Source organism: Solenopsis invicta, chromosome 2 (genome assembly GCF_016802725.1).
Source record: "Solenopsis invicta isolate M01_SB chromosome 2, UNIL_Sinv_3.0, whole genome shotgun sequence".
Lineage (NCBI taxonomy): Eukaryota > Metazoa > Arthropoda > Insecta > Hymenoptera > Formicidae > Solenopsis > Solenopsis invicta.
The window spans coordinates 7,837,146-7,850,850 of NC_052665.1; the positions used below are offsets into that span (position 1 = coordinate 7,837,146).

The 13,705-nt window shown below is 32.5% G+C and overlaps 2 protein-coding genes across 11 annotated transcripts; one reads left to right on the top strand and one right to left on the bottom strand.

Moving 5' to 3' along the window:
- The first annotated feature begins 307 nt into the window (after positions 1 to 307).
- LOC105200775 (dipeptidase 1) lies at positions 308 to 9,012 on the top strand. 10 transcript variants are annotated; one of them, XM_026130148.2, is made up of 12 exons: positions 627 to 712; positions 1,379 to 1,449; positions 4,930 to 5,080; positions 5,545 to 5,707; positions 6,049 to 6,332; positions 6,800 to 6,857; positions 7,254 to 7,430; positions 7,526 to 7,616; positions 7,914 to 7,989; positions 8,081 to 8,231; positions 8,332 to 8,447; positions 8,562 to 9,012. In XM_026130148.2, exons 1-12 carry the CDS (start codon positions 642 to 644, stop codon positions 8,659 to 8,661), a joined length of 1,509 nt encoding a protein of 502 aa, XP_025985933.2. In that variant the 5' UTR covers positions 627 to 641; the 3' UTR covers positions 8,662 to 9,012. The 10 variants fall into 10 exon arrangements, with proteins under 10 accessions (XP_011166792.2, XP_039315636.1, XP_025985933.2 ...); XM_026130149.2 differs by having other exon boundaries at positions 1,379 to 1,428; XM_011168489.3 differs by having other exon boundaries at positions 637 to 712; positions 1,399 to 1,428.
- Positions 8,940 to 12,721, bottom strand: LOC105200774 (ornithine decarboxylase 2). The gene is made up of 7 exons (XM_011168485.3): positions 12,165 to 12,721; positions 11,993 to 12,069; positions 11,064 to 11,236; positions 10,636 to 10,936; positions 10,321 to 10,560; positions 10,029 to 10,237; positions 8,940 to 9,823 (listed from the first exon to the last, which is right to left on the bottom strand). The coding sequence occupies exons 1-7, from the start codon at positions 12,346 to 12,348 to the stop codon at positions 9,736 to 9,738; spliced, it is 1,272 nt and encodes a 423-aa protein (XP_011166787.1). The 5' UTR covers positions 12,349 to 12,721; the 3' UTR covers positions 8,940 to 9,735.
- Positions 12,722 to 13,705: the final 984 nt, after the last annotated feature.

Sequence of the window (13,705 nt, forward strand, 5' to 3'; positions counted from 1 at the left end):
GCATTTTAAAATATCTGGAATAAAAACAGCAAACAGCGTTATATTTGCTCTTTTTTTATATAAAGACAAATATATATATTTGCGAATGGCAACGTGATAATTTGAATGAAAAATACAGACACGCACAACATTTCGATATAATATTTCGATGAATTCCGTCTGCAGATATAAAAAGATACATCTTGTATTATTTATAGAACATCCAGAAGATCATGAAGCGTCAATTTTTACTTCAAAAGCAGACGTCAATCCATAAAATAAAAGATAACACTCTTAGACCGATAACAAGAATATCCGTTTGACAGTTGACTCAGACCTTTGTAGGCGGTCAATAAAATGTACGCGGACGTATACATTTAGTCTCTCTGTTATATAATTAGAAAATTTAGCGTTTCATGATTGACATCAGCTTGTTTAATAGCGTGTACCGAGGAATTACAGTGAGAAACAAAGACATAGAAAGAGAGAGAGAGATTTTCATTGTCGTAGGAGCGGTAGACGCGACTGAGCCTTATCGCTCTTAGAGCGACGCATCAAACGTAGCAGGTACCTATTATAAGGTAATGTATTATGTACCATTGCTCCGTCGCACATAGATATGTATGTATAGTAGAAACACACGTTAAACGCGTTTCAAGGCGATGCCGTCTCGCAACAGTACACAGCTTGATCTCATCACCGTCGGGAGAATTCTTCACTACGTTCGCCATGGGTGACTCTAGCAAATCTAGTACTAAATCGATATTTATAGTGTCCGATAAATGTATTTTGTCAGATATAACAATTTTGAACGCGCAATAACACCAGAGATACTGGGGGAGACAAATTTTCGCGTCACGAAAAGTTTATCACGCGTCATTGTTTATTATTCTTATCTTGATATAATAAAGCGATTAACTGTAACAAGATCATTGCCTATGTATACGATCTTTAATATTTGAAAAAAAGAAGAGATGTTTAACTTTGCAAATTTTGCATCGTCAGCAAATTCGATCGATCAATTAAATAATGTAATTAATGTATTTGTTATGTGCGTTATTTTGTTCGTCTCCCTTATTAAAGTGAAAAAGTGTGAAAACGCACGATGGAAAATTTTAATGCTATAGTGAGATAAATTGACGTTGCTACGTGTCAATACTTGCAAATTTTCTTATCTCGCTTCTCTTCTTGCTGAGTCAATGCATTCAAAATTCGATTAATTCAGGTGATAAATTTTTCACACGGTTGGAGCGAATAAGCTTCATTATGAATAGGCTTCTTTTTAAATAAATACGTTTAATTATGATACGTTTGTTCTGATACACTTAATTAGTGATTGCAATGAATACCAAAACAATATCTGTATATGTATGTAAATATATATATAAAGTCTTAGCAGGCTTCGATTTGTCTCTCCAGTTGGACAACGTGATAACATCAGACCCACTGGTAAATTTATTTTCTCACATCGTAAGTACTTTTACTGTAGGATATTATTTAAATCTGTAGTCATGACGTACGCATAATAATAAAAATCAATCACGTTTTTCATGATTTTAAATCGGGCCTTTATTGCTAATATATTATTGATAAAAATAAAATTTTTGACATATCAATCAGCAATGTTTGAAGATTTATTCTCTTTAGATTTGGAAAGAAAATGTTGATGACATAATGCTTTTAACAATTATAACAAGCTGTTCGCGATAGAGATAAATATTATTGATTTTGTTGAGTCATTTATCGCAATTTTTTGCCACCTGTCAAGTTTATCGAAAATCACAAGTGCTTGATCGAAGCTTTAAACAATTATGAAATTTTTTAATTGATAAGTATTTCTGCTACAAAACTAACTTTTTTTCTTTGATATCTATTTCCGGTGTTATCTATACCTATTTATATCATATGCCTATAATTCTTCATTCTTCATAAATGATCATAAACTCGACAATTTTGCTTATTTTATATAAATTTTATTACATGTTAATAGAAAAAAATTTAATAAAATAGAAATTTAATTTTTAATAATAATAAAAAATGTATTGCTTAATTATTATTATGTAAACTGATCAAAATAATTAATATTGTTACCAGTTCGTCATTTAATTTTTAAATATATATTTCTATTTTTTCACCAATTTAAAACTATCTTATGGAAATTCAAGACAATATAAATATATAAATCTATACATGACAATAAAAAAGTTCTTAGTATTGTCTAACACAAATTAAGTTACGACTATATACTTTTTTCGTATTTATATTGCTAGTACTTTTTCAATAAAGTTTCAAACTTTTATTGCTGCTTTTCGCTAATTTAAAATTGCCTCATACGTAGAAGTTTAAGGAAATGTGTACACTAAGAAAAAAATTATTAGCTTGACTAAATTATTTAATTTGATTAAATTTTTTTAGTTCAACTATTTATATATTTAATTTAATTACATGTATTGTACATTTAATTTAAATACATAAACGCTTGAAAGAAGAAATTTAATCAATTTGAAAAATTTAGTAGTCTTTTTTTTTTTTTTTTTTTTTTTTTTTTTTTGTAGTATATGACATGTCATACATGACAATCCATAAGTTACAGAGTTGATACAAATTAAATTACAACTATACACTTTTTTAAATTTATACTGTTATATTCGTAATTACCAAGCGTTATATTGCGAGGGCATATTACAAATGACAACCGCGCTTTCTCATGTATTATCAATAGCGTAAATAACTAACACTTATCTAGCATAAGTGCTCTAAACGAGCTAAGAGCGTTTATCATTCACCCACCGAGTGAATACCTCCAAAGAATTACGACTAAAGATAAACACTCCGTTATTGATCGTATATATGCGTAGCTTTGAAAAGATTCCATTTCTTCTCTATATTTCAAGTCAATAAATATAAATGATAAAAATTTTGACGTTTGTTATGATAATATGATAAACACTTGACGAATTTTGTTTCTGCGTATAATGAATAAACATGTCTTGTCTTAGGTACTCTTATATAAATATAAATAACACATTATTAAACTCGATATTTCTTATATTTCTATTTTATTAACATTTACTATATGAAGTAAATGGAATATGAACTCTTTTAAATTAACATATTGATATAAATGTGTATCAAGATTTTATTTATACTCTTAAATTTAAGAGTTCTGTATGAATCAGATTTTTAATTTTCTTAAGAAACATGGTACGTCTAATTGAAAGTTTCCATAATTTAAGTCCAACTTTAGTATTAACAAAGAAAAATAAAAAGTGTAAAAATAAAGAAATCTAAGCAATCAAACAGAATATGAAATATGAAACAAATTGAGACAAATTTCAAGAACGGTAATAAACAGCATAGTAAATAAAGTGCAAGTTTATTTATGTAAAGTGATCAAAATAATTAATTTATAATTTTTATTTTTACTGTACAACCTTACGTAAAAAATAAAATAACATTATTGCAAATGGATAGTAAAAGATATAAAATTTAATCTTAAATCATAAAATTATTGTGCAAAATAAACATTAGTATTTAAACTAAGTATTATATTTACTCACACACAGCAAGAATAAAAATATTTATATTTAAATAATCTAAAGTGATAGTTTACATAAAATAAAAACCACAATGCATATGAGAAATATATTTAAAACAGAAAATTTATGGTATATAAATAAATTATAATTAATATATATATATATATATATATATATATGTGTTGTGTGTGTGTGTGTGTGTGTGTGTGTGTGTGTGTGTGTGTGTGTGTATGTATGTATATAAATATTTATACAAAAAGGTGATGATGGAATACCATTTTATTTTTTTTTAAGTAACTCAATAAATATTAATGCTACATAATTCTTATCGACACCAGTTTGTTAACCATAATAGAGTTTCGTTAATCACGTTATAGATAAAAATTGGGTATAGAACAAATGTAATTTACAATTTACTGAAGAAAGAAGAAAGAATATATTTACGAGGTAGCAAGGGAATTGTAGAATATTAACAACTAATGTCATAAAATGCACTTTTAATTAAAAAATTACAAATTAATAATTTTTCATAGATCTTACACACTGATAAGTGCCACAAAACAAGGTTTTATAAACATGTTATAATTTTATTTATAAAAAAATTTTTTTAATAATTTCTTTGGCTTAAAAAGTAACTTTTTAAATAATTTCTTTGCTGCTGGTAAGCATTATACAATGTCCGATGAAGTTGTCGTGAAGAGTCTTATGCTGGCAATGCAAATAACTTACGACCATTTTGCGACTCCTCTCGCTACATAATATAACTTTAGATGTCGAATTCATACACACATTACAGAACACATTAAATTCAATTACATTATTTAAAAGCTACGTTCAAAGTCTTCAAACTAGACTAAAGTTAAAAAATTAATATCTAGCATTAGCTCCTCAAATTATGTAGAGAGTATATACCTGTGAAAATAGCTGCCACCAACAAAACTGAAATTCATCTTTTATAAAAACGCAGTAAACACTAATAACTAGTAATCATCCTACAGTGTCTAATTAGACACGTTTTGATATGACAAACAAAATCTTCTCGTTTTAATAAAGAAATTAAAAATCAAATAATATTCATATAATATTATTGAGAAATTATCTACAAAATATAAACATTAAAGAATTTACTTTGAGTTTATGGGAGTACGATTAAGATAATGTAGTGATATCTCCAGCAGCAATAAATATAAATAAATATTTATATCTCGAAGAATGCAATCGTCGCACAAGATTTGCTGTTCATTATAGCATATAAACAACTTCCAGCGATTATCATTTTGAATGCAGTACTTTCTTTAAAAAAAAAAAAAAAACTTTTACCTGTCTTTTCCCTACATATATTTGATGGCTGCTCACAGCTTTCTTTTATTGCTGATAAAACAAAATTCTAATTTCTTTATCACTTTTTCAGGGATTTATAAATATTGCACGGGGAAAATGGTGTACATTAACGTCGCCGTTTGCCTGTCAGTTCTTCTGCTCGTGATCGGATTATCCGTGGGACTGAGCGTGAACACCTTTAAAGGGCGAGATGCTCTTGACTCGGCGCCTCTTATCGATGGGTAATTTAATCGTATAATTGGAGAAGCGTATCGATAAGAAAACAAATGACTTTGACTTAGCTTTATTCAATATCATTCGGCACGGTGATCTTGGCCGATAATTTCGGGTAATTCCGAAGCTTTGCGAATTGCGTCAATCGAAGATCATTGACTGAATTAAATCGATCGATGTTTCAATTAGCTTACGATTACAAACTCATTCTATTGCGCATTAATATCTTTTTACGTATTTCTTCGATCTTCTTTACATATTTGTTTTATAAATTGACATAACTGTCGACGTAAGTGTCGCGTCAGCGGGCGTTTAAAATAATTACTTATTATAATTTTTCATAAAATGTGAATTGCAAACCAGCAGATCAATATTATCGTGTGCAACATACGCTCTTATCTGCACCTTCTGCATCTACCTCTTCTCCCCTGATCTCTCAAGCTAAATTTATCAACGATTATTTTATTTGCAGCCACAACGATTTGCCGTACAATATCTATGGGAAGTTGAACAACCACTTATCTGCCTTCTATTTCGAAAGAGATTTATCCAACGACAATTCCTGGGGAAAAGATGCTTGTTCCTCGTGTTTTACCGATCTGCCTCGCTTAACTAAGGGCAAAGTGGGTGGACAGGTGAGTCACGAGACTTGACATGTGAGACCATACACGAGATTAATTATCTAAGAGCTCCAGAACCTATTTGCTCCGCAATCTATTTGCCCCGCAATCTATTTGCTCCGCAATTAATAGATTAGTCATTTTATCTCAAGCCGTCGCTTTACCTTCGCGTTTCAACACGTTCCCCTTTCACCGTCTTCTCTTTCTCGTGTCACCTCATCTTTCGCTGCGTGCCCGTAAGAAGATCATTATCTTAACTTCCCCGCCACGAAGAAGCTACTATCGCGGGACTTTCTGTCGAACTAATCTCACCTACTGATTGCGCGCTATAACATGCGAATCACGCGATTTTTCAGTTCTGGGTAGCGTACGTATCATGTACGTCGCAATACAAGGATTCCCTACAGCTGACGATGCGGCAGATCGATGTGATCAGGCGATTGATTAAGCGATATCCGGACAATCTGAAATTGGTCACCGACGCGGACGACATCGAGCCCACGTGGAGGAGTGGCAAAATAGCGTCCATGATAGGCGTCGAGGGTGGTCACTCCCTCGACTCGAGCCTGGCGATTCTGAGGCTCTACCATGACCTCGGGGTTCGTTACGTTACCCTGACTCACACCTGCAACACACCGTGGTACGGCGCGTGTATAAGCGCACAGAATCCTTTCACGATTAAATGCATTAATATCTTGCTCTATTCAGTCGCGAAATTCCCAGAGATGCAAATCGCGCAATAATCAATTCTCGATCGCGACTCACACACGAACTTTACAAGTTTTTTATCTCTCCTCTGATAATAACTGATAATGATATTTGTTATGTAATATTTAAACGCGATTAAAAGCGTTTTTACAGAGATTTATCTTAATTAAGATTGATTGAATACGGATATCTTAATTATCAACTCTTTGAGTACTATTTTGGCACCTGTATGCACTTAAGAAAGAAATTAATTTTGGCCCGTAGATGCATATATATATTATATATGCTCAAAGTACGCATTACTATTTTTATTCCGGCCACTCAGAATTTTTTTTTATTGCGTTATTTCGTAATACCGAAAGAATTAAATTGCGATGAGTTTTGTTTTCATTTTGGCAGGGCCGATGCATCGACCGTGAACGATGGATACGTGTACAATCTGACGGAATTCGGACAGGTACGTGAGAATTTTTTTTGCAATTGTCGTTAATTTTAAGTTTTTACGTAACGCTTTGGTTCTCCTCGTATTCTTAAATGACGAAAAACCCTCAATTATTACGCGATGTATTTTGCTAATTGATGAGAGTCAACGATTTTACTGATATGAAATGGCGCTCGCGGTAATCAGGAAGCACGGCTACACATCGCTAAGATCGATGAGATATATCTAAGCCCGATTAATTAAATGACAATAAAATGAACGAAGCTCCGTTGTGTTATATAACTATGGCTTCTCAGATCTATATCATTTTTATCGCCAGTTAATCGCATGTCGCGTCGAGCGGAATAGCCCAATTAAAAATCTTAAAACGCAGTAACAATGCTAGTAACAATGATACTTTATGAATTATAGGCGGTGGTTTACGAGATGAACAGAATTGGAATGTTGGTCGATCTGTCTCACGTCTCTCACAACGTCATGCGGGAGGTCCTGGCGGTAACGAGGGCTCCCGTCATATTCTCTCATTCGTCCGCTTTTAGCGTTTGCAATCACTACAGGAACGTTCCCGATGATGTCCTGCACTTAGTCGTGAGTGTCTTCGATATTTCGCAACGATTCTCCCTAATTAAGAATCACGTTAGACTACGAATAACGTTACAACAGGAACGCGTTCTCTCTTTCAGAAAAAGAACAACGGCGTCGTTATGGTGAACTTCTACAGTGACTTCGTGAACTGCAATTCTTCGAGGAACGCGACAATGGAGGATGTCATAAGTACGGTCCTCAAACACTCAGCATAGCATACGATTTATACATTAGTCGTAAAGACTAGAGAGATAAAAATTGACACTTGAAAATTTCCGGAATGTGACGATATTTAAAAGCCAAAGATGATAACAAAGCGTGAGCAAAATACTTCATGAAATGATATACGGATAGTATTGCTCTGTGATTCTCAAATTTTTATTATCTCGCCGATCAATCAGTTCTAATACACGTGACTTACATGTTATTAATCTACTATTCGATATCGGCGTCGCTTTAATTAATTACATAGTGGTATATTTTCAGAACATATAAATCACATTCGAAATCTTATCGGACCGGACCACGTCGGTATCGGTGGAGATTACGATGGTGTAAGCTCGTAAGTAATTACATTGACCCTAACAACGTGATTGTTACGTGATGAGCCAGTAAACGAATGCGGGCGAAATATATCTGATGAAATTAACTAGAATGCCAGTGGGATTGGAAGATGTCTCCAAATATCCCGATCTATTCGATCGTCTTTATGAGAGCCGAGAGGGAGAGCCAACGTGGACTCGGGAGGATTTGGAAAAATTGGCTGGAAGGAACCTTATTCGAGTTTTCCAAGCTACGGAAGCGGTGGGTGCAAAAAATGATATAAAAAAAAACCGTGCAACGTAGTTGATAACATTTTCTAATTTTCTTTTATTATTTATTTATTTATTTGAATTTGCAAAAGGTGCGAGACTCATTGTCGTCCGAAGCGCCTCATGAAGATACTATAACCGGAGATGAATTATATATCGCACAAAAGAAAGAAGGATTGAATCCAGGCTCGTGCCAAAGCGCAGTCGAGTAAGTATTATCTTGTATGAGTTTTATTTTGTTAATTTAATTTAGCATAGAAAAAGCTGGTAATTTTTTTTTTATAATTTTGATATTTAAAGTTCCTTTATTATCGTCATATAGATGGGACACCGTAAACGCAACAGATATTGATCGATCTTTTACCTTCAGTGCTATTGAAAGTAGCTCGATGTATCGAAGACTTGAGGTGGACGGATGTTAAAACAGAGACTATGTGGAAAAATGTATAAAAGATATGTGATATTTTATTAACACATAATTAACATTAAAAAGCAAAGTATAAAAATATTGGATAATATTATGACGACATCATTTAGTCTCCTTCATACTCGATTGACTTCAATATAAATACAAAATATTATGAAAACTTGAAGTAGTATAAAGATAATGTGCTATTTTAGAAGATTTCTAATAATGTTTTCTCATAAATTTTAAAACGATCTTTACGATTTTTCACGAGTCAAATTAACATTAACACGATATTGTAAACGAAAATAATAAATAAATTATTTTTCTAATATAATCTACGAAATACATTTATCTTCGAACAAGATATATAAATTGAGATATATTTTGATTTTTGTACTTGAAGATATCTTTTCTAGAATTACTTACTTTTTATATCAAGTATTTTGTTATTCGGTAGTTTTCTATCTCGAGGTACAAATGCGTGATATAATCATTCAAATTGGTAACTTATTGATTAAGATTAATGAAAGATAATTTTGCTTTAAAACAATTAGACAGATTCTAGTATAATCATCAGTTATAACAACATGTAATAAATAGCAATTTTATTTTACATAAAACATTTCATTCTTTTATCAAACATTTTGTATTTTTCTTTTCTTAAAAATAATTTAAAACTTAAAAGTAGTTAACACATCTGACGTCACACTGATAACAATATACATATAAAAAAATCTTATACTTTGTATTACAAATATAAAATCATAAAGAATAATATTATTCTTAATTAATTATTTATTACTATATCCGACAAACAAGATCACATTAAATGACGTTTCAATGACTTCTTATTGACGTTCAAACGTATCATCACTATGATACGAGATTAAAATGCTATTTAACGTCACTTTGTTTGCTATGAATGAACTAAAATCATCCATAATTATCAATATATTTACATTTATATAATGAGAGATTATGTATATAATGAGATAGTAAGTTATAACTCTTCTATTAAAAACTCTAATTTAATCGACGAAAAACTTATATTAACTTAAAATTTTATTTTAATTACCAATTCAATATGTCAGCGATTTTCAATGTAATGTTCTCTTTCTATTGGCTTCCATTTTATGGCTCTTTGCATCAGTTTGATCTCCATCATTAAATTTTTCCTAAAAATATGAAAATATTTTGTTAAGTTATGAAAATTAAAATTAGATCAAATCATGTTTAAGATATATGCTTTAGAATGTATAGCTTATAGAAATAGAATAGCTTACAGAAACTTAGAAGCGTGTTGTTTAAATATATTTATAAAAGAAATGTAAAATAGAATGGAATGCTTGCAGAAAAAGATATTAGTAAACTGAAACTAACCATTGACTTTTCCTAATAAACGGTACGACCTTTGGGATTGGAAATCCATTGAATGTGGTGCACAGGCATAAAGTGTAAGCACCTACATCATTCCAAACCAGCCAATCGCCAATGTGAAGTTCCGGCAATAATGCATCTTTAACAATTACGTCGTACGAATCGCAAGTCGGGCCCCATACAGTCGAAGGAAATTTCTCGCCGCTCATCGGCTACATACATTAACAATAAATTGTTTTATTTATTTAACAACAAAAATTGTGCGCACGATATTCAAACGGGATTATATAAGTACCCCAAAAACAGTTTGCGGAACTCTAGATTTGAGTCCCAATAATTCATCGATAAACGAATTGTATGTTCCAACATTTGTGTAATACATTCTCATAAATTTGCCGTTTTTAAAAGCGGTTTTCTTGGAATGTAAATACGAGGCTAGAGTAAAAGCCGAGTCAACATAGTACCTTCCAGGCTCGCTGATAATTCTTATACTAGGATCGAGATCTTGGATTGCATCATTGATAATACTGGCCAGCTGAAGGGATTTAAAAAAAATGAGTTAAACGGCTATTATGGCGGGATGAATCAGGAATACATAACGTGTGATCACCTTGTCGATATTTGTTCCTCTTTTACCAGGGAAACCGCCACCGATATCGATCAGCTGCACGTCCTTGCAGCCCATCGATTTGGCGATCGCGATCAATTGCCTGCAAAACCCGATGCCCCTGCTATATGCGTTTAATTCCCAGCACGGGCTACCGGGATGAAAACTAAAGCCGTGCAAGGTGAGACCGAGATCCATCGTAAGCTGTATCAATCGCACAGCATCGTCGTTCGATTCGCAGCCAAACTTCAATCCGAGATCGACATCCGAATCCTTTGCATCGCATCGTATACGTATTACTATCCTATTAGATCATCACGGGAAATTATTATACGACGATCAGAAGAATAAAAGGATAAAAGAAGAAATCGACGGGATCCTATTCGTAATTACAATATCGAATAATAATCACAATAATTTTGTACACTCACTTGGCCTCGGGGTAAAGATCCTTTATTTTCAAAAGCTCGATTTCACTGTCGACAGTAATCTGGTCGACGTTCATTTTCTTGGCGTACTTGATGTGAGACGGACTCTTGTACGGATTCGCGAATATGATCCGGTCGGCTTGCACGCCGTACTGCATCACTTCCCTGATCTCTTGCTATTTATGTACGTGTTAAAATTAATTAAGTTAATTATTATGTTGCCCCACGGTTTGAGACTCTGGCGAAAATATAGTATATTTAGAAGACATTTGCCTGAGTAGATGTCGCTAATTGAAGTTTAAAACATTTGTTCATGAGATAAAAATTTAGACACGGAATTGCTTATGAGATGTTCACGATTGTTAGATAGACGTTCTAAAAGTGTTGGTATGTTTTCAAAATGTAGGAAATGCTCAAAGGGTTTTGAACATTTGCAACATTTTGAAAACAGAACATTTTTAATAAAACATTACCCGAAAGCACAACACTTTCAAACAACACAGTCGTGAACTCTCATAAATAATTCCATGTTTAAATTTCCATGCTATGAACACTTCGATAAACATACTATTTTCGTCAAGGGAAATAATGAGAATATCATATAGAAGATTATAAGAATTTCTTTATTATTAATTTTTAATTTAATTTAAAAGGGATTAATTTAAAGAGAAAAGTTTAAAGCTAAAAATAATAATCAAGTTACATTTTAAAGCATTAAAACGAAACTTTCATGAGTGTCGATCTATAATCTCGTTTCAAGAAACCGTAATGTCGTAAGAAAATAACTAATCACAGTGGAATGTGAGAAAAATAATCGACTATGTTTGGTCAATTCTTACAGTCCACGGCAAGACTGCGGACCGACACTGACTGAACGAATAATGTAAAAGTTTTAAAATACTATGATCACAATAAAAAGCGCAATGATTTACCTCAGACGCGCAATCAAAACCAGCGTTTAAAGCTGCCAATATCTTGATTACATTCGGATCAGGATTGCATTTAACCGCTGAAATCAATTTTAGCGGAAGGTGAGAAACCTCAATTCTTTCGGGGTAAATTGGAGCGACGTTGTCGAGAGAATTGTCTTTAAAGCTGACATACCGTAGTGCGGAGTAACCCTCGGAATTTTGGTAGTCCACTCGCGATGTTTGTTAATGATGTCACCAAGATCCACAATGTAAAAACCGTCTTCCTGATTTTTCCTCCTGATTATAGTCTTAATGACGTCCATATTGTCCGCCTCGTCGTCGAAGACTTCAATTTCGTTAAAATCGACGAGAGACATGTTCGCGAACTCGGTATCCCGAGTACTGGCACAAACTTGAAGTAACAAAGCTTCTCTCTGCGCGTAATGTAGCTGTCCGAAGAAGTGGAATTCCTTGACTACTTATAAGCGGTCCGAGATATTGTGATAAGCTTTTGCTTGAATACGACCGTAGTCCATCTCGCGTTTGTTCAACGATAAGATTCGTTGGAAGTTAATGCAAGGTTTCTCCACTGGTGGGATCTCTTTTTACGATGACGCAAATTACAAAAGGGATTCACGCTCAATGATCTGTTATTATCATTAAGCAAGGTAAACAACTTTGCCTGAATGTGGAAAATTATGAGATTTGCTGCAGGAGGTAAAGTTGTTTACATGCCACGAATGCACGAGTGTGGAAATTTTGCCAGGTGGGGCGAGATTTATTTCTGTCTACGGAAGCAAAAGAGATGTGATTCTGGGAGGGGAATGGAGGAATCCCCTCGCGATGATGCGTTCACCTTCTGTAGAAACTTTTGCACGGAAAGAACGATTTTTTTTTACGGCTGTAGTGTTTAAAAATGTATCTAGATACAAATCTGAAAATAATTTTGACGATTCATCAAAATAATTATTTAGGAAATCCAAATTGGTTATCAGAATGTCAAAACTTTTTGTAACCGTGCTCATTGTACTTGAGCATGTTACATAATTATTTTAATAATTTAACAAGATTATTTTCAAATCGATTTCTAGCTAAATTTTTAGATATTGCAATAATAAACCGTTTTTTCCATGTGAGAACCGACGTTCTCTTTTAAAGAACATTCTTTTCAGCTACATATATCGCTTGCACTTTTTCTGTTCCCTTTTTTAATTCTCCTTTCTCTTTGATTAACATATGTGTGCATACACATATTACACACACATGGTGTGTAATAATATAAACTTCGTACAAAAATTTAAAGGTTTTTATCGCAGCGTTAGTAATATCACGCTGTAGAAACTGCTGATGTAAAAAAAATATATCCACGATGTGTACAGAAACTACCTTCTAGATTTTTTAAATTTGAATTATCTATCAGTCTTTTTTACTTTAAAAATAGATACTCTTAAAATAGATATTCGGATTAGTAATTACAGTAAATTATAAAATGCATTATCAAAATACCAACAATTTTATCTACTGATTTTAGCGATTGCAATACTATACACGATGTCCCAGATTTTAACAAATAAATTGTGCCATGTGTGTTAAACATAAATAGAAATTTTATTAAAAATTTACAATAAAACAGGATATTATACATTATGATATAAAATGTTATTTTATTCTTATCTGATGTGAGTAATATCAATTTCACGAAATACAGTAACTTTTCTCACAGCAAAAATGTCA